The 21,248-nt window shown below is 50.1% G+C and overlaps 2 protein-coding genes across 3 annotated transcripts; one reads left to right on the top strand and one right to left on the bottom strand.

Annotated features, from left to right (window-relative positions):
• The first annotated feature begins 1,902 nt into the window (after positions 1 to 1,902).
• Positions 1,903 to 7,790, top strand: KRT81 (keratin 81). Its single transcript, NM_001076206.1, has 9 exons — positions 1,903 to 2,320; positions 3,528 to 3,736; positions 4,494 to 4,554; positions 5,313 to 5,408; positions 5,635 to 5,799; positions 6,061 to 6,186; positions 6,400 to 6,620; positions 6,878 to 6,909; positions 7,151 to 7,790. Exons 1-9 carry the CDS (start codon positions 1,952 to 1,954, stop codon positions 7,372 to 7,374), a joined length of 1,503 nt encoding a protein of 500 aa, NP_001069674.1. The 5' UTR covers positions 1,903 to 1,951; the 3' UTR covers positions 7,375 to 7,790.
• A 5,799-nt stretch (positions 7,791 to 13,589) lies between these two features.
• Positions 13,590 to 19,412, bottom strand: LOC615451 (keratin, type II microfibrillar, component 7C). Of its 2 annotated transcripts, none has more exons than XM_059886868.1 (5): positions 19,122 to 19,412; positions 17,789 to 17,914; positions 15,626 to 15,833; positions 14,589 to 14,620; positions 13,590 to 14,100 (listed from the first exon to the last, which is right to left on the bottom strand). In XM_059886868.1, the coding sequence occupies exons 1-5, from the start codon at positions 19,122 to 19,124 to the stop codon at positions 13,870 to 13,872; spliced, it is 600 nt and encodes a 199-aa protein (XP_059742851.1). In that variant the 5' UTR covers positions 19,125 to 19,412; the 3' UTR covers positions 13,590 to 13,869. The 2 variants fall into 2 exon arrangements, with proteins under 2 accessions (XP_059742851.1, XP_024848096.1); XM_024992328.2 differs by having other exon boundaries at positions 15,613 to 15,833; positions 19,122 to 19,409.
• Positions 19,413 to 21,248: the final 1,836 nt, after the last annotated feature.

The raw sequence follows: 21,248 nt of genomic DNA on the forward strand, positions 1-21,248 counted from the left end.
CCAACCATTCCAACACCCCCTGACTCTGCCCATTTTTCTTAGACTGACTCTCCTCAATTCTATATCCACAGATTGCTGCTGTTGTTTAATTGCTAAGTCATTTTCAATTCTTTTGTGATGCCACGAACTGTAATTTGTCAGGGCTCCTCTGTTCATTGGATTTTGCAGACAAGAAAACTGGAGTAAGTTGCCGTTTCCTTCTTCAGGGGATCTTCCTGACTCAGGAATCAAATCCAAGTCTCCTGCCTTGGCAGGAGGATTCTTTACCACTGAGCCACAAGAGGAGCCCTACATCCACAGAAACCCCCTCCCAATAAGTTTCTCCACCCTCTTGAAAGTCTCCAAGGACTAGGAAATCCAAGGGTTGTCATAACCTATAGGTGAGAAGGCTTGGCATCTCCTCAGTTCCACTTCTTAATAGCTGGGAGGTTTGGGGCAAGTTATTTAACCTCTCCAAGCCTCAGTTTCCTCATCTGTAAAATAGGGATAATGATACCTACTTCATATGGTGGATGTGAGAATTAGAGATCATTTATGGCATATAGTGTTGGTAACAGAGTAGGTGGCCAGTAAAAAGAAAATAGAACCTATATTGCCCTACAGAGATCTTTCTAATTGTAAAGGGGAAAACATACTCAAGTGATCTGATTTAGCATCACCAGTAATAGGACAACTTGATTGTGCTTTCTGGGGTGATACAGTAAGAGTTATAAAGCATTGTTTATGATGTATGCTGCCCCAAAATGTTTCAGTTAAACCCAATCAAGCCTTCAGACCAGCACTATCTGAAAGACACTGGTGTGATGGTGGAAATGTTCTGTTTCTGTGCTATCAATAATGTAGCTGCTAGTCATGCGTGGCATGTGACTGAAAAACTAGATTTTTTATTTAATTTTAACTAATTTAAATTTAAATAGCCACACGTGTCTATTGGCTACCATGTTGAACAGCCCAGCTCAAGAGTTTATTTTCAGTGTATAGAAAATACAAGAGAGATAGCCATAAGTTGAATCAAGAAAATCAATTTTTAAAAATCATAGGACAGTTAGGAAATTTTAATATGAATGGATAGGAAATTATTTTTTGGAATTATCATTCTTCTTCTTGCATGTGAAAAATGGTACTGTCTCTATTCTTAAGAAATGCACGCTAAAGTATTTAAGGGTTCCATGCTAAGCTTTCTGTAATCATCAAATAACTGGGCAAATGTGAAGGCAAATATGGCACAATGTTAATAACTCTTGAATGTGGGTACCTGGGTAGAACACATCAGGGTGTTTGTTATACAGGTACCATTTCTTCAACTTTCCTAATTTTGAAAATTCTCATAATAAAAGTGAAAGAAAACATAAAACACAAATATTTAATAATCTGCTGACTGCTGTCATGGCAGGGAAAGTCAGAACTTTTTCAGCAGCCAACTGGACTCGCTGGAGATTGGGAAAATCCAGCTTTATGTAACAGCAGGGCCTTGCCCACTACTGGGATGGAAACTTCCAGAAGTTATTTGCTAATACCCCAGTCTCTCCTAGGCCCCCCACTCACACCTGCACACACACAGGTCACCTGCTTCTGCCACTTCTGGTTTCCCTTCTCCTCCCTCCACTCTCCTGCCCTGCCCTTCTCTTTCCAGTCTCCTCAGATGACTGCATGCCCAGCTGGCAAGGCACTTTGAAGATGAAACATGCCGAGTCCCTTAGAGCCCAGGGACTGGCATCCTTTACACAGAGGAGGGTGAGGGCCACTATTAAAGCACATTCTAGAGAGGCGTTGACCTCAGCTAGCCACACAAGCCCATAAAGCACAAATTGCCACAACTGCATCTGCATAGCCAAGCCCCTTCCGACCTGAGCATATATAGGACCTCGGCTCTTTGAGGAGGACATTGGAGTTTCCACAAGACTCCAGCTCACCTCTCCTGTACTCTGCAACCTACACCTCCAGAAGGATCATGACCTGCGGATCAGGATTCCGTGGCCGCGCCTTCAGCTGCGTCTCCGCCTGCGGACCCCGGCCCGGCCGCTGCTGCATTACGGCCGCCCCCTACCGCGGCATCTCCTGCTACCGCGGCCTCACCGGGGGCTTCGGTAGCCGCAGCATCTGCGGGGGCTTCCGTGCTGGCTCCTTCGGCCGCAGCTTCGGGTATCGCTCCGGTGGCGTGGGCGGCCTCAACCCTCCCTGCATCACCACCGTGTCAGTCAATGAGAGCCTCCTCACGCCCCTCAACCTGGAGATCGACCCCAATGCGCAGTGCGTGAAGCAAGAGGAGAAGGAACAGATCAAGTGTCTCAACAACAGATTCGCTGCCTTCATCGACAAGGTGAGTGTCCTTGATCACACCCTTCCTGAACCTTCCCTTCCTGGGTGGGCACTCAAGGGCTAGTCATGGGAGCAACAGAGATGTGGGCCAGGTGAGCTCCCAGGCTGATGGAGGAGATGGACACACTTCCAGGGCACAAACAGACCAGAGAGATGAGTCTAGAGCAGGGGCTCCTGATTAGAGCACTGTTACTATATACAACCTCTGTCCAGACAAGCAGGGTCCCCACAGACAACGACAAGGCTTGGAACCACATGTCAGAGAAGAAAGCATACATTCAAACAAGAATCAAGAAATGCACACAAGATATGGGAACAGGACCACAGTTCAGCCTTTGAGTGGGTGTCCTTGATCACGTCTTTCCTGAACCCACCCATACTAAACTTGGGCTGGGACTGATGAGGCAGTCAAATGCAAAAAGAGCTCTACTTGGCTCCCGACCACATGCCATCTAGACTCAGCAGGTCAGGATAACTCAGTTGACCTGAGGAGGGAATGATCTTTCCCAACCTCTTGCTCTCACCCTAATATGGAAAATCCAAACATGATCACTATCTTGAAATCCGGAAGTTGCCTTGTCTTTCACAGTCCCCTCTGTCTAATCTCTGCTGAGTTCTTGGTTTGGGTTGTTGTTGTTCAGTCACTCAGTCCTGTCCAACTCTTTGCGACCCCATGGACTGCAGCACACCAGCTTCCCTATCCTTCACCATCTCCCAGAGCTTGCTCAAACTCATGTCCATTGAGTCAGTGATACAATCCGACCATCTCATCTTTTGTCTCCTCCTTCTCCTCTTGCCCTCAGTCTTTCCCAGCATCAGGGTCTTTTCCAGTGAGTCAACTCTTCACAACAAGTAGCCAAAGTATTGGAGCTTCAGCTTCAGCATCAGTCAAAATATTCAGGGTTGATTTCCTTTAGGATTAACTGGTTTGATCTTCTTGCAGTCCAAGGGACTCTCAAGAGTCTCCATCTCCAGAGTTCGAAAGCATCGATTCTTTGGCACTCAGACTTCTTTAAGGTCCAACTCTCACATCCATACATGACGACTGGAAAAACCTTAGCTTTGACTATATGGACCTTTGTCAGAAAAAGTAATGGTTTTGGAGTTTACCTTGAAGCAATCAGCACCCTCCCCAAGCCCCTCCATCCCCCAAATAGGCTTTGGGGCAGTAGGAGCCATCTGACCCCTCCTCCCACCCCAAATGGCAGGTGCGCTTCCTGGAGCAGCAGAACAAGCTGCTGGAGACCAAGCTACAGTTCTACCAGAACCGCCAGTGCTGTGAGAGCAACCTCGAGCCCCTGTTCAATGGCTACATCGAGACGCTGAGGCGGGAGGCTGAGTGCGTAGAGGCTGACAGCGGGAGGCTGTCCTCAGAGCTCAACAGCCTGCAGGAGGTGCTGGAGGGCTACAAGAAGAAGTGAGTGTGGCTGGGGGTGATGTTGGGCACAGGAAATGGACATGGATTCAACCCACTGGGTGAGACTGAAGCATTTCAAAGAAGGGGATGTGACCATGCAGGGCAAGTTGGTGGTATGCAGCAGGATCCTCCCATCAGGCAGTCGTTGCTCAGATGCCTATGAGTAGGGCCGTGATTCCCTAGGAGGTCTCTCTACCCTCCTTCAGGCTTCTCTTCTGGAAGCCTGATCACCCAGCAACAGTGCCCTGTGCTCTGTTGGGAGGAGGCTTCTGCATTCTCCCAGGCCTGGCCCCTCAGGCTCCCACCTGTAGCACTTGGATGTGATATGAATCTCAGTGTCTCTCAGGGCTGCCAGGTCCTAGGTCTCTGGGTTTTCCACTGTCTAGGTTGCTCTAGTGCTGATGGCCTCTGAGATTCATAGGTCCTCCCCCAGCTGAGCTAGGTTGGACACCCAGGTGGGGAGCGGCTGGGGCTGCAGTGCCCCAGAGGGGCTGCTGTCCAGTCCTGGCTGGTGCTGAGTCCTTATTTTCCTCCAGAGGTGACCTCAGAGCAGTTTGGGCAGCGGGGCTGTGAGGTTCCAGAAGAGTCACCCCCTGGATCCCTCAACTCCAAGTAGAGAGAGAATCACAGACACACCCCAAGTCCAACCAGGGAGGACCCAGCAGGGCTGCCAGGGATCTTGCTGTGTGGGGAGGTCCTTAGTGTTGTCTCCTTCCCTCCTGTAAGGTGGTGACCTCCCTCTGTCCTCTTTCCGCAGGTATGAGGAGGAAGTCGCTCTGAGAGCAACAGCTGAGAATGAGTTTGTGGCTCTGAAGAAGGTGAGTAACACAGGATTGGGAAGCACAGACATGAGGGAATATCAGAATGACAGACTCTTGTTGGGGAGATCTATGTTCTCAACCTCCCTGTGGGGTGCAGTGACCTTGCTGAGTCAGGATGGGAAATTCCCATAGACCAGGTCATCAAAGGCACATTCAAGGCTTTGACAAGGGCAGTAACCTTGTAAATTCACTAGCACCCTGACCTGATGCAGGGGTATGACTGAATTGATCTCTGGATGTTCTGTGCTGCTTCAGAGTTGATAGTCTGTGGCTGGGGTCCCATGGAGGCATTGTAAGCTTCAGTCTCTCTCTTGAGGGATGGTGTCCTGTCTCATGTCTCAGGAGTCTGGTTAAGAGGAGGAGCACAGTCCCAGGGTCTAGGGGGAGGATGGAGCAGAGCCAACAGTGGCCAGGTGGAGTTTTGGAGGACTACAGGGAAACAGGGAAGGGTCAAGGTGGTTGAGCAAGGGAGCCAGTCTGGCAAGCTTAGGGTAAGAAGGAGACATGGGAGGTAAGAGATCTCAGGTAGGTGGGGTGAAAGGCTAGTGGTCCACCTCCAAGGCACAAGGCATTTGTTCTTAGAAGGGGAGGAGGTTGTGAGATGCCTCCAGGGAAGGGCAGCATGGAGATGGCACAGGAAGAGGAACACAGGGAATCCTTTCCCCCTCACCTCCATGTACTGTGTGAGAAGAGAGAGGAATTCGGGTGATGATCACCAGGGGTCCTCTTTGCTCAAAGACTCCCCATCTTCCCAGGATGTGGACTGTGCCTACCTCCGCAAATCAGACCTTGAGGCCAATGTGGAGGCCCTGATTCAGGAGATCGACTTCCTTCGGCGACTGTATGAGGAGGTGAGTGGTTGTGGTCCAGGCAGAAAGCAGCAGCTGGCCCGGAAGAGAGGGCATTGCTCTGCGATCAGAGTTGGACAGGGTTTTGGGCAGGAGCTACAGTCCATGAGGCTGTCAGAGGGGGCCAGGGCTGGAGACCAGGAAGGGCTGAGAAGGCGGGTACACACTGTGGTGGGGAAAGTGATGGTGTAAACAAGACCCTTCCATCCTCCCGCCCCACCATCTGCAGGAGATCCGAGTTCTCCAAGCCCATATCTCAGACACCTCGGTCATCGTCAAGATGGACAACAGCCGGGACCTGAACATGGACAACATTGTGGCTGAGATCAAGGCTCAGTATGATGACATCGCCAGCCGCAGCCGGGCCGAGGCTGAGAGCTGGTACCGCAGCAAGGTGAGTGGTCCAGGACACCTGCCTTCTAGACATGATGGAAGGGATGCGCGGTATGCATTAACAAGATTTCTTTTGTCTGGGGATTCTGATTCCTAGAGGCGGTGAAAGAAGTACAGACAGCTCTCAGGTTATAGTGGCAGGACAGGGCTGCCATTGTGGTTTCACAGGCTGTGCGTTGGGCAACCTGAAAATCATCCGTGTCGTTCTGAGTGAGTGGTACATCCCATCCTGAGTTACATGAGCCTTTCTGCTTCCCACCAGTGTGAGGAGATCAAGGCCACAGTGATCCGGCATGGGGAGACCCTGCGTCGCACCAAGGAGGAGATCAACGAGCTGAACCGCGTGATCCAGAGGCTGACGGCTGAGGTCGAGAATGCCAAGTGCCAGGTAGGGTTTTTTTGAGGCTCACCAGGGTCCCAAAGGCAGTGTGTGTGCCCAGCTGGATCTCACCATTCATTCTCCAGTCCACTTGCATGACTTGAGATCCAGTTTGTGGTTACTCAGGGAGCCCCAGGTGATGAAGGGGAGAGGCCTGTTCCTGGGGTGATCCCTGCTGTGTGGAGAGACCATAACCCACCTTGTTCTCTCCTGGGCCCTTAGAACTCCAAGCTGGAGGCTGCAGTGACCCAGGCTGAGCAGCAGGGCGAGGCAGCCCTCAATGATGCCAAGTGCAAGCTGGCCGGGCTGGAGGAGGCCCTGCAGAAGGCCAAGCAGGACATGGCCTGCCTGCTCAAGGAGTACCAGGAGGTGATGAACTCCAAGCTGGGCCTGGACATCGAGATCGCCACCTACAGGCGCCTGCTGGAGGGCGAGGAGCAGAGGTAAGGACCGTCCCAGCCTGGCCCTGACAACCCATTCCCACCCTTTACACAAATACCTCCCTTGATTCTGGCTGAGCAATGGCCAGGTCTGGGGCAACCCTATCATTTATCACTTTGAAGTGGGGTATTCTGAAGACTCTTCCTTCTAACACTCTGCTCCTTCTTACCACTCGTGGACCGCACTCCAAGAATTTGTGGAGCTCTGTTTGCAGCTCTGGCTCAATCACTAATGTTGCCTTTTCCTTCTTCCCTCTCAGACTGTGTGAAGGCGTTGGGTCCGTGAATGTCTGTGAGTATCCTAGGCCCTGTGTGGATGGGTTTACTCGCTTCCTGTAAAGGATGGAAGCAGTGTTTTCTCTAACACCTAAATATGAGTGGCATGGCATCACAGGAAGAGGGATTTGGGGTCAGACAGCAGGATGGACCGCTTCTTTTGGACTAGAGTTGTTAAGATGCTTGGAGAGGGTCATAGTCGGGGAGGTGACACCCTCGGTCCCCCAGAATTTTGACTCAGTCTTTGGGGTTCGCAGGTGTCAGCAGCTCCCGCGGCGGGGTCGTCTGCGGGGACCTCTGCGTGTCGGGCTCCCGGCCGGTGACGGGCAGCGTCTGCAGCGCCCCCTGCAGCGGGAACCTGGCGGTGAGCACTGGCCTGTGCGCGCCCTGCGGCCCCTGCAATTCCGTCACGTCTTGCGGCCTGGGCGGCATCAGCTCCTGCGGCGTGGGTTCCTGCGCCAGCGTCTGTCGCAAATGTTAGGCCTCCCAACTCAGGCCCCGCCCGCGCATCTCTCCCACGCAGCCCGGCAGGGCCCTCCCTGCTTGGCCCCGCCCCCTCCCCCCTGCATGGCCCCGCCCCCTCCCCCGCTCTGGGTGGAGCAAGCCCTAGGCAACCTCTCTCGTACTTCGAAAGGTCCGTCCCACTCCTGGCCTCTCAAGTCTGTGCGTAATGCCCTCTTCCTGGGTTCTGCCGCCCGCTCTGGGAAAGGCTACCCTAGAAAAAAGTCCCTTTGGCCACCACAGGAAGGGACCCTAGGGCAGGGAGAACCAAGACCCCACTCCGGGTTGTCGTGGGGCCAATGGCCAGAGTCCCCACCCTGTCCCAGCATCTCCCTTCCTTCTCTGCTGTGTTCATCTGTTCCAAGATCTGTGTTTCCAATAAACCAATGTAGCCAACCCTGAGCCTTGTCTGTACTTATGTTATCCTCCTCAGGGTCGAGGTTTGGGAGAGTCCCCAAGCATGAAGCAGAGAAAGCCCCAGATCTGGGGTCTCCACTAGAGTCCTCTGTCCCTGGGCTCACAGCAGTCTCGAGTTTAGCCAAGGACGGTGCTAGGCCACTATATCCTGGAATTTTATCCACACCACCTTCACGCTATGTCTTGCAGAAGAAACTAGAGCTCAGGGACCCACAGTAGGCGGGGCCAGCCTCTACCCTGAGCTCAGGGGCACACAGCTGGGATTTGAACCTCGTGTGAGTGTTTAGTGGTCATGTCACTAAACCACAACTGCCTCCCTCTGTGCACATCTGTAAACTTATGAATAGATTCACCAGTCACTCAGAGCTTAAGGAAACATCACTCTTGGCTTTGGTGGGGAAGACTCATGCCTGAGTAATTCATGAGAATTCTTTAAGGGGTGAATATATGAACATGACAAGCTTTCAAAAAGCCTTTGATATGACTGCCTTTTTTTTAAACGGAGTCTTTTTGGGGTTTGGAGACCTGCCATCACTGATAAATTACCTCAAAGCTAGACAACAACAAGGAGCAAAAAGACAATGTGGCCCAGAGGTGAGTACACAGACCCTGGATCCAGACTGCATGGGTCCAAAACTGGGCTCTGTTCATAGCTGAGTGACTTTGAGCAGTTTACTTACCCTCTCTGTGCCTCAGTTTCCATCTTCTAAAGTGAAATGATAAAAAGAGCACCTCTCTTTCACCTCCTAGGGTTATTGGCAGGATGAAAGAATTTAATATATGTAAAATAATTAGTGCTTGCCACAAAATAACCGCCACATGTGTTTATTGTCAGTAGTATTCTTTTGCAGAATATAAAATTGAAATCCTTCCTGGGATAAGGGCCATGGCCTGCCTATCATTATATCTGTGATCAGAGATGCAAGCATAGAGAGAAATCCCTGCCTCTTCTGGGCCATCAAGCTCCTCCCTGCAGTAAACTGTCCCCCCTACACTGATGAGGATATTACAAGTACTGGTGCGAGTGGGACGATAGCCCTTCAGCTTCACTAGAGACCGAACTGAGTACCTGAATATACACGTATACAGCACAGTGAATCTCAAAACTTCTGGATCCGGGCCCCGGAAGCTAACAGAAATGGAAGTCCCCATTCCTTCACTAAGGGCAATAGAAATAATTGGGACCAGAAGTGAGAGGTCTGGAAAGACACAGGCTCTTTTAAAGGACAGGATTAATCCTAGGTCTTCTGACCACCAATGTGTCCCCTCCACCCTCCAATGGAATTCTGAGGACAGAGCCCTTGGAGAGTTCCAGAATCCACAACTATTCTAACCAGCCCTCTGTGCTGTGATAACATACAGCTCAGAAGTAGACCTTGTCTGGAGTCCAAATCCAAGGCCCCAGTATCAGCTCCATCCCCCCCCCCACCAACCCTGTTCAGGAGCCACCGGTCCTGAGAGACAGCTCCGTCAACTGACCCCTCCCTCTGCATCTCCCTAGTCTCATCAGCCCAGCTGGACCTCGATGACTTGTCATACTTCACTCTCTCACCCTCCCTCTGGCTCTGACCTCTTACCTACTCCAGCTCCACAATCCTCACCTCCCTATAGGTTCCCAGTCCTGGACAGGCTTAGGCAGAGGTACAAGGGTGAATGAATCACATACATGTTGCCCATGATGCAGGATGGTACAGAAAATGAAACATCTTGCTGTGTGACGTTCAGCAAGTCACTCCTCCTTTCCGGGCTTCAGTGTATTCATTAGTGGGGAAAAAAAAAAAAAAATGATTGGACCAGATAGACGCTAAAGTCCCTTAGCCATTTAAAGTTCTATTTTTTTTAATTGAAATATAGTTGATTTACAATGTTGTGTTAGTTTCAGGTATACAGCAAAGTGATTCAGTATATATATAGATAGATATTATTTTTCAGATTCTTTTACATTTTAGGTTATTACAGGTTGTCTAATATAGTCCCCTGTGCTATACAGTAGGACCTGTTGTTTATTTTATATATAGTAGTTTGAATCTCCTAAACCCGAGCTCCTAACTTATCCCTCTCCCTGATCTTTCCCCTTTGGCTAACTGCAAGTTTGTTTCTAACTCTGTGAGTCTAATTCTGTTTTGTAAATAAGTTCATTCAGTTCAGTTCAGTTGCTCAGTTGTGTCCAACTCTTTGCAACCCCATGAATTGCAGCACACCAGGCCTCCCTGTCCATCACCAACTCCAGGAGTTCACTCAAATTCACGTCCATCGAGTCGGGATGCCATCCATCCATCTCATCCTCTGTTGTCGCCTTTTCCTCCTGCCCCCAATCCCTCCCAGCATCAGAGTCTTTTCCAGTGAGTCAATTCTTTGCATGAGGTGGCCAAAGTACTGGAGTTTCAGCTTTAGCATCATTCCTTCCAAAGAAATCCCAGGGCTGATCTCCTTTAGAATGGACTGGTTGGATCTCCTTGAATCCAAGGGACTCTCAGGAGTCTTATCCACCACCACAGTTCAAAAGCATCAATTCTTCGGCGCTCAGCTTTCTTCACAGTCCAACTCTTACATCTATACATGACCACTGGAAAAACTATAGCCTTGACTAGACGGACCTTAGGATCACTTTTTTAGACTCCACATATAAGTGGTATATTTGTCTTTCTCTGTCTTACTTCGCTTAGTATGATAATCTCTAGGTCCATCTATGTTGCTGCAAATGGCATCATTTCACTCTTTTTTATGGCTGAGTAATATTCTAGTATATATATGCCACATCTTCTTAATCCATCTGTCGATGGACATTTAGGTTGCTTCCTTGGCTTGTGTAATCAGTGAAAGCTCTATTATTCTTTAGTAGACGTGGGACGGGACAAGGAGCTGGAGGGAAGTAGGGAGCCGTGGTGCCATGCTCTGTGCTTCATCCCTCACAGCTCACTGTCTGTAGCTTTCTGTCTGTGAGTGGAACAGAATGATCGCATCCAGGTACATGCACATGTCTGGGCATCTGTGTGGAAAGATGTACGTGTGTGAATATGTGTATACCTGTGTATATGTGCTGAAGAGAGGACATTTGTGGGTACATGAGGGTATGACTGCAGTGTGAGTGCATAGGTGGACTGGTTTGGGTGAGACGGGGTCACATATGAAGAACTGGACTCCACACTATGGTGGGAGTGGTGACAGGCAGGTGCTGCTGGGGGTCGTGCTGGGGAGGTACCCTCTGACTGGGGAACCCTAGCTCTAACTTGGGCTCCTCTACCTACCCCTCTTGCCCTGTAATTCCTGCAGCTCCAGCCAGGGCAGAGGGAGACCAGCTGGCCTTCTTGAAGTTGGACAGCCTTCTTCAAAGGTACTCAAAACTTTCCCCAAGAACTCCAGTAAGTGAAATATTGATTATATTCATAGAATGCCTACTATGTTTTCAGCTCCTTACATATAGTAATATATTTAATTCTGAAACCTCCCTGTGTTAGGTACTATTCTTATTTTACAGATCAACAGTAGAGAGATTCCTTAGGGAGGAAAAATACAAGGGATAAATGAATCTTCATTAGGTGTAGAGAGAGCAGGAATGAGGCCCAGAAACAGTAAAAGCAAGATTGGGAAGAGAATCTGGGCCCTTTCTTCTTATTCCAAGCTGGGCTGGTTGATATACTGTAGCTAGAATCACATCAGGAAGGGCTGTATTTAAATGCATCAAGAGACTCCCAAGGAGGTCCCTAGGGTTAATAGTGGGAGAACAGGGCCCGATTCGTCCAAGGACAGAGTGGACCACACAGGACCACAGGGCTTCAGCCCATGCATATCTACTACATGGCAGACTCTCGAGATGGATGGATGAGGTAGGTCACGGTCCTCAAGAGATGCTATGAAGTTGCATGCAACACTCCAAGTGCTGCTATCAAGTGTGAGGCAGGGGTGGGGGCAGATGGGGGCTGACCCCTCAGGATCTCTTTTGATGAGAAGCAACTGGTGACACCTCTCCTCCCTTCAGATGTCACTCGACTCACAAAGCTTTGTAAATAGATGAGGACTGACTCTCCATAAATGTCCCAGACTGGAATGTGGCCTGTGGCCAGGAAAGCCACTCAGAAAATAGGTCCCCAGACCACAAGCATTGGCCTGGGCCCAACAAGTGACTAAAATCTGACCCCATGGCCCTTGGCGTCTCTAGCCTGACATCAGGCTTCGGATTTGGAAAGAAAACATGTGGTCTGCAACCAGTCCTCAGTGATACTGGTTGCAGGACGCTCACCATCAATCCTGCCTACAGCTCCTGGGGCGCATGGGGTGGGGGTGGGGTGGCAGGGAGGGGCATAGCTCTTCCTTCTGTACTTCCCATAATCTTCCTTCATTGACATGATCAGCAGGGCAGAAGGTGGAAAAACCTGACTTTGAATATCAGAGAATCTCATCACCTCCTAGCAAAATGCAGGGAACACAAAATCCACCTGAAAAAGTGTGCAGAGGAGCGGCTCTGCTTTCAGGCAGCTGCTTTGCATTGGGTGTGTTGTCAGAATGTTTATACCATTGGTGTCGGTCAGAAAGGATCAAGGAGGCTGATACATGAGTCCAGTGGGGCCCTGTTCCCTTCCCTCAGGTGGATGGCAGGCTGCCAGCCAAGTTCTGGTCCCATTCCTCTTGCATGAGACTGCTCTGTTTATCCAGGAGGTAGGCCTTTTGGGTACCTGTTCTCTGGGCAGGAACCCAGAAAACACAGCAGACACTCTGGCACTAGCAAACCTTAAAAGGTAAACCTGGGGCCTCTGGCCAGTGACTCACCTTAGCCCCACCCAGGGAAATAGAAAGCAGGGACCACTGTCCACCAGATAGGTTGGTGATGTAATCCTTTGTGCAACAGAAAAGAATGTGAGCTCCTTGAATGGAGGCTTCTCTCAGGCCTGTGTGACAAGGAAAGAACCCAGAAACCCAGCCTTTCTCAGGCCACCCCACCGCAACAAACTGGCCTACCTTCTGCACCCTCTCCCAAAGGTGCCTTGTGAAAATGCAGACCAAACTACACCAGAGACCTGGAAGTAGCCAAACTGGAACTTCTGATTCCAAAGCTCATGTTTTCCTCCTCTGTGGTATGTTGTTCCCAGCCCACGGTCAGATGATTTGTTCATTTAAAGCCTGGACCACCCAACTATGTCCATGTCCTCCAGCCCTAATCTGCCAGGGTCATTTTCCCCCAGGCCTGTCCTCAAGTGCTCGCACCAGGGCAATAGAGTGAGGCTCACCTTCAACCCCATCATTGTGTTTCTTTCTGCTCCATTTCCTGGTTTAAGGCCTGCCCCCCACCCACCACCACCAGACCATTGCCCAGGACTAGAGTGCCTTGCCCACCAAGCACTATGCCTGACCTTCAGTGGCCATTCGGCACTTACAGAGTGAGTGGATCAATGAATGCAGTTCTCGGCAGCTCTGGCAAGATTAGCTGCCTGTGGACCCCAGGCTGGGAATCAGTCCACCATCATGCATGAATCAACCCCTTCTTTCCCTTTCACTGGGTTTTCCTGGTAGCTCCAGGGGCCCTCACACACACACACACACACACACGCACGCACGCACACGCACACACACACCACACAGAACATCCCTAACCCTTAAGAGCCTGGTCCTCTGATATCACCATCAGCTGAAGTTATATGAACCCACACACCCAAAGTGGGGTTGCTTCCTGGTAATGTCTCCCCTTTTCTTATCCCTCCCCCAAATCCAGCCAGCTTTTGTCTTTGCTCTGGGGATAGAGAGCCTGAAGAATCTAGGCACAAACAGCAGAAAGGCTCCAACTGCTACATAACTTTTTATTGCAGAGGAGGAGTCCCAGGAAAAGAAGGGGATGGGGCAGTTCAGAGGGGAGGCGTGCTGGGTCCAGGGAAGACAAATACCATGCTTCCCAGTGGCACAGCGTCCAGCCTATCCCCACACTGGGGACGGGTCTATCATGGTCCAATAAACTACATTCAAAGACTTTATACCCTAGGGTGGGGACAAGAGGGAGAGGTAAGACGAGGGTCGGAACCGTGGGAGCGGGCATCTGAGACACAGGTCCAAGTCACTGGAGAGGAAGCTAGGGTTCCTTGACTTCTCTGGAGTAGGGCAGGAAGGATTCAGCATCCGCGTGAGCGGCTGCAGCGTAAACCCCCGACACAGCCGGGGGAGCCGCAGAGCGCATAGCCGCCGCTAGGGGCGCTCGTCTCCACGGCGCTGGGACCCGCTCCGGGCGGCCGCAGTGCCTCAGGGCCCGAGGCTGAGCCCGGCAGGCCGGTGGGAGCACTTCCCAGGGCTGAGCGGAGAGCGGCTGTTGGAGGAAAAAACTCTTAAGTCTCCCCTGCCCTTTCTGCCCCAGAAGACAGACATACAGATATACAGATGTGCAGACACCTCCCCCTACCAGAAGACAGACGTGCAAACTCCTCAAAGTGACAGATACACAGACCCGATCCCCTAAGAAACAAACTCGGGAATGTCCCCTCCCTGGAGTCAGCCCCAGATTCTCCCCCACGCGAGAATAAAACAGTCTCTTCCACGGGGATAAATCCACAGACCTTCTTCCCACACCCCAGGACACATCTATAGATCCCCCGCCAAAGAGCAGACCACAGAACCCCCTTTCCCAATACACACAAACACCAATTAACCACCCCCAAGAGAAAAAACAGCTCTCACAAAGGGGAGACACACAGGGGAAGAGGCTCCCTACTCCTTCCCAGAGAGGATACATGCCCAGGGTGGGGAGGGGATGATATGTGGCCCCTTCCACCCCAGGTTACTCTCTTATTTACTTACTGACATTTCCTGCCCCAAATCCCAGATCAAGCCTGCAGGGAGAAGGAGGCAGCAGGTGAGTGAACCCATCTACCAGGCAGAATACTCACCATTCTTCAAAACAAAGCACTTCTGGCCCTCTCCAGACAGGCAGAAATCCTTCCCTTCTGAAAGCTACTTGGGTCTCTCAGATCCACTCAGCCCTTTTGAGTAAAGACTCCTTCTGGACCTTTACACCCTACCCTTCCTGTCTTAAATTCAAATAATTCTTTTACTAAAGAATTCTTAGAGAAGGGAGAAGGCAGAAGATCTACACTGTCTTTAGCCTAAACTTATCTTGAAATTAGACCCCAGGATGGGGGCATTTTGAAGGCAGATCCCAGAGGAGATAGGTCAGTTGTCTGGAGAATATTGTTCAAGCCTCACCCAGTCTGTTTCTACCAGTGGGTCCCTAAGGTGGTCTTTTACTCTCTGAGACTCAGTTTCCTCATCTGTAAAATGGAGATAATAGAATCTCCCTCCCAGGAGTTTAAAGGAGACAATACATGCAGCTTGTCTGCTGCATGATGGGTTCCCTTTCCTTCCCCTCAGCCTAGTGGGCCCAGCTGGAGCTAGAAGCCCTTGGGTCTCTACCTGCCTAATGTTAAAAGCCGGGCCCTACCTCTTGCCATAAACCCTGCCTCCCCCAGGCCTGGAGGAGAGAGGAGCAGAGTTGAAGGCACCCACACCAGGGATCTTACTCCCCCTGGCTGGGCCTTGGTCCTTGCAGTTGTCTCAAGACAAACTGGCTCCTGCTTTCTGATCCTAAGAGTGGAAGAGTTACTCATCACAGGTGCTAAAGTTACTTATTAGCTGGGACCCTTGGTCTAAAGGTCTGTGAGATGGAGGGAAAAAAACTGACTCCAGGAGAAGAGATCCCTGGATACCCAGCTCACCTCTCCTCACCTTATCCCCAACCCCAGCTGGCAAGGACCCAGGCAGTATCCTCCCTTAAGCTTCTCTACTCCTCGCCTTGACCACATCTGAAGCACCGCCTAGCCCTCACCTGCTCTCCTCACCCTCCAGCAGCTTCCTGTAGATGGCGATCTCGAACTCCAGGCCCAGCTTGACGATCATGAGCTCCTGGTACTCACGCAGCTGCCGCACCATGTCCTGCTTGGCCTTCTGCAGGGCAGCTTCCAACCAGACCAGCTTGCCCTTGGCGCTTCCTGAGGCACTTTCCTCCTGCAGAGCAGCTGGGTCCTTGCCTGTCTCTGGTTCACAGGCCTGGGGGCAAAGGGAAGACCACAGACGAGGACATCCTCAGCCCCTCCCCACTCAAGGGTCCAGACCTTTCTCCATAGCCGGAGGGCCGAAGAGAAGTTAGAGATCGCTAAGAGGAATGAGTGTGCCTGCTCTGAAATCTGTGTTTGTGTGTCTGCCCCACTCCCAGGGTGGAGGTTGTTGGGGACCAGCCATCTTAGGTGACTGAGAGCCTTTTGCATCTAGTATGTGGATGTGCCTGCTAAGTCGCTTCAGTCACGTCCAACTCTTTGTGATCCTATGGACTGTAGCCCGCCAGGCTCCTCTGTCCATGGGATTCTCCAGGCAAGAATACTGGAGTGGGTTGCCCCGCCCTCCTCCAGGGGGTCTTCCCAACCCAGGAGTTGAACCCGTGTCTTCCACAGCCACACCTTGGCAGACTGGTTCTTTACCTCTAGCCCACCTGGGAAGCCCGCATCTAGTATAGTGACACTTCCAAAATGAGCTAGGGTCTGGGAAGCAGCAAATACATTTTAGCATGTCATTCTGGGGTTATTGTTTCATCAGGGAAATGAACAGGAAAAGTATCCTTTCCTCACAACAGACTGGAATTTGTAGTCTCTAGAGAAAAAAATATTGATAATAAAGGCCTGCCTTGGTGAGGCATACTTGCTGCTTAGAGAACCAGTTGGGGAATCAGAGCAGCTGAGGCTGCCGGGAGACTGCCAACAATGGGCCCACCCAGCCACCACTCTGTCAGCCCTGGAACCTGAACAGTTTGTCCCCTCCTCAAAGTCGGGGTTCCTGGAGAAGGGAGAACCCCCACGAATATCCTGCAGAGCCTGAGACACTTGTCTCTGCAGAAAACAAGAACTGACTGGAAGCAGAACCTCTTCCCTTTGCGGGGTGGAGCGTGGGCCAACGCAGGAGCTTGACCAAGAGGGTGGCTGAGGGGAAAGAGGAGCAGGTGAGAGGGAGAGAGGTGGGGAGAAAGAGGGCATTCATGTGGGAGCCTTCTCTTTCTGGCGCCTAAAGCCTGAGAAACACAAATGCCTACAGAGCCTGGCTGGAGACATCAAAAAGTATAGGCCAGCGACTTTCCTGATGGTTCAGTGGTGAAGACTGCACTCCCAATGCCCAGGGCCTTGTTCCATCCCTGATCAGATCAGGGAACTAGGAATGCTGTAACTAAGACTGGACACAGCAGGGATGGCGGGGAGGGAGGGGAGAAGGAATAAAGGCCAAATATAAAGTGTATATGGATAGTACCCAGCTTCACAAAGAAATACACACACTCTAATTTTCCTGAAATCACAAGGATGTCTTTCCTGTTTTCAGTCTTTCATTTCTTCACCTTAGATAGAGAGCTAGATCCAGAGCCTAGCTGTATCTCTTTGACAAGGATGACAAGAGTACTAGCCAAGGTGAGGATAAATGGCAAAGATCCCTCTGCCTCAGTGTCAAAGGATGCAGTTTGGAGTGGTGGAGTCTGCGGCACGCTGCAGGAGCATGACCCTCATGTGAAGATGAAAGAGAAGACAGAGGCCTCTCTTCTCTCACCAGATGTTACTGTGTGAGACCAGTTTAATATTGCCAGATCTGCATGTTTGTAGAGGGAATCCATGATACTGAATTTCTAGGTAAGATCTTGACATTTCTGAAGATGGGCTCAAATTTCACACTGTAGGACAATCACAAAACATACAGACTTAAAAATATATATACATAAAAAAATGATATACAAACTAGCATCCATATGCATAGACTTTTACCTACATGTTAATTACTTATCCACATTAAAAAAAAAACTCAAAGTCCTGGGCAAATGGAAGCATGGTATATACACACATAACCACACTCCTCTTTGCTCAGACATTCACAAAGAGAAACTCTATCCAAAGGATGAGGGGTGTCTGTCTAGTCTAGTCTGGGATGCATCACCAACATCACCACGCAGCTACCCCGCGCCTGCCCCTCACCTGGCTCTTGGTGCCATCCACCTCCACTGTCAGCCGCTGGATGGCCTGGTTCAGCCTGTTTAGCTCCTCCTTACTGTGTCGCAGGTCCTGCATGTGTTTCTGCACTGTTGCCTTTATCTCCTCGCACTGTGAGGTGGGGACAGCCAAGTGAGTGGAGGGTTGATCAAGAAGATGAGGAAGCAGCAGGTGCACTCACTGGAGACCAGCAAGACCGTTGCAGCACCCACCCACCCACTTGCTATCATGGGTGGGTCATTTGACTCCTCTGAGCCTCTGCTGCTCCATCTATAAGATGGGCATGGTCATCCTTTCTATCCCCAGAGGTGGTTGAGAGAAGGAAGGGCACTTGGCTGGCACCATGGCACGTGGGCCACCAGGTCTGCGGATGCCAGAGGTGGTGTGGACTCAGCCACAAAGGGTAACAGCGCCGCAGTCTGTTGAGTCTTTGGACTGAGACCACACAGAGCGGACCCCAGGAATCAGGGTAGCTGACCCTAGGACATCAGTTCTCGTCCTTCACTACACAGGCTCATCTAAACGAATACAAAAGGCAGGTAAAAAAAATTCAACATTCCCGAATTTTAAAAATACTTTTTCAAATCTAAGAATATGAAGAAACTTTCCTAATTTGATGAAGGTTACTAATCATTGACAAAGGACCCAGTTTACAGCTACTTCCCCAAACCCCAGGCCACTCTGGGACAACATTATGGGATGACAAGGGACAAAATCAGTGGGCCTTTACCCTTCCTGCATCCTGTCTGTACATGCCAACATCTAACCAGTTGGGTACCGTGACCAATGCTTTCACAGTGCCTTACACTCTCCAGTATTTTCCCTCCACCATCTCCCTGGGGCTCAGGACCACCTGTGAGGTAGGCCAGGGAGATGTTCTTGTCTCTGTTATCTTCCCTTGGGCAAGCTGATGCTCAGCCACTGTGCAAGAAGTAGGGACCCTGAGGGATATGACCAACCCTGCCAGTCAATGGCTGAGCCTGGCTGCATCTTAAGTCCACACACTTTGCTCTGCTCCCAAGGAACAGATAAAGTCAACAGGCCCTTCAACACAGAGAATAGGAACCGTTCACTCCAGCCCAGTGCAAATTTCCTTCCAAGGTATTGATAGATAGGGTGTGGGGAATGGATGAAAAGAGACTGTGAAACTTCATCTCCGACCAATCTCTGCCCTATTCTTACTGCCCGCACCCGCTCTCATTCCCAAAAGCTGAAGACACAGCAGGCAAGCTTGTGCCTGGCTGGGTCCAACAGATCTGGGTGGAGTTCAAGACTCCTCCTCCTCTGTGAACTAATGAGCCGTCCAGACAAGTCTCACCATGATAAGCAGAGCTGTTTTCTCCTCCAAGCCTCCCGTGGGCCCTGAAGCTCAGCTCTAGCCCAGAGAGCTCCTAGAATGCTCAGCTCTGAGGGACAAGGCCTCTTCTTCCTGGGGGCTCTGTGACTTCATCTTGTTACATTTGCAGAGTTCTTTTTGGGGGGAGTGGTGGAAAGAGCCGTCCTGTGAGCCCAGAGGGGAACATGATAGTCTCTGAGCTGCAAAGGACCTGCAAAGAATAAGAGGAGGAGGAGGAAGCGGGGTAGGGGAAGGCAAATGACTTCAGGTGGGGGAAACATGTGGAGCTGGGGAGTCTGGGCTTTGGGAGTGGGCCACAGGGAGCCACAGAAGGCGCTTGAAGAGGCCAGTAGCCTGGTGTATGTACGATGCAGTGTGGGAAGTCCTGTCTGGTAGCAATACAGAAGACAGGAGGGAGAGAGACTACGGCTGAGAGTCCGTTTCCACTAGTAGGTAGGAAATCTGGGAAAAGACAGAACTCCAAACTGAAGGAGTAACAGGGACCAGAGAACACAAGTTGATCGGCATCTTCTTTTGTTTGATAAATTTCTCATACATGCAAGAGTATATATAGCATGCATTTAATGATTTAAATAGCGACATAATAAAACAAGCCCTTGTGTGCCCACCAGTACTTCCAAAGCCCACTGTGGGACGGACCCTTCCTGCTTACAGCGTCCTCTCCCTCTGACCCCATTCAGTCTCCAAGGTGACCACTATCTTGGGTTTCTGCGTTGAGCACCCCCTTGCGTTTTCTTTATTGTTGTATCATATGTGTATGAATCCCTAAGCAACTGTTTTAGTTTTGCCTTCCTTTAAGACTTCTATACGGAGAAGGCAATGGCACCCCACTCCAGTACTCTTGCCTGGAAAATCCCATGGACAGAGGAGCCTGGTAGGCTGCAGTCCATGGGGTCGCTAGAGTTGGACACGACTGAGCGACTTCACTTTCACTTTTCACTTTCATGCATTGGAGAAGGAAATGGCAACCCACTCCAGTGTTCTTGCCTGGAGAATCCCAGGGACGGGGAAGCCTGGTGGGCTGCCGTCTCTGGGGTCACACAGAGTCGGACACGACTGAAGCGACTTAGCAATAGCAGCAAGACTTCTATAAATAGAATCACATGCGGGCTTCTATGACTTGCTTCTCCCTCCTCAACATTCTAATTGTGAGATTCAACCATTCTGATGCGTTAGCTTAGTTTGTGTTGCAATGCTGTAGAGTATCCCCGTGTGATTATTGCTCCTAGGGGTATACACATGTGTGCTTTTTTTTTTTTTTTTTGGTCATAGCAAACAATGCTGCTATGAACTTTGGGGTTTGTATTTGCTAGTGTACTTTGGCAAGAGTTTCTTTAGGGTACTGACTGTCAAATTTTTTTTGTAGCCATGGCTCAAGTTATAAGAAATACATTTTAGGGACTTCCTTGGTGGTCCAGTGGTTAAAAATCTGTGTTGCAAGGCAAGGAAGACAGATTCTAGCCCTGGTCAGGGGCTAAGATCTCACATGCCACGGGAGCAACTAAACCCAAGTGCTGCGATTACTGAGCCCACAGGCTCTGGAGCCCACGCACCACAACCAAAGACCCTGTATGACTCAGCGATGATCTCACGTGCTGTAACTAAAACCCAACACAGCCAGTTAAATAAATAAAAATTAAGTAAATTTTTTAAAAATATATTTTATATCATGGATCAGTACCTATACACATATCCACACACATGAACTGAAATAAATTTTATGAAACATTACTTCTACTGTAAAGTGCCCTCTGATCCTCTAATTGATCACTTTAATGTTTCACTTTCAATTTATGGACCTAGGTTTTAAGTAAGGGCTCGTGTTCAGGTTTTCATATGTTTTAGTTTTTTCACCAAGCCTTATGTTTAGGTTTCATTTCTTATAAATAGCATATTAATCTCATTATTTGTTAAATAGTGTAATGAAAACGAAATATCCGTGAACTACCTTACTGCCACAAGAACCCATTCTTTCCTCTCCCTCTCACTCTGGAGGTAACCACTTCCTTGAATTTGTGTCAACATCCCCTTGCTTTTTTTTTTAAGTTTTATCACATACATTACATATTTCTAAAAATATATCTGTAA

The sequence above is a fragment of the Bos taurus genome, chromosome 5 (genome assembly GCF_002263795.3).
Source record: "Bos taurus isolate L1 Dominette 01449 registration number 42190680 breed Hereford chromosome 5, ARS-UCD2.0, whole genome shotgun sequence".
Lineage (NCBI taxonomy): Eukaryota > Metazoa > Chordata > Mammalia > Artiodactyla > Bovidae > Bos > Bos taurus.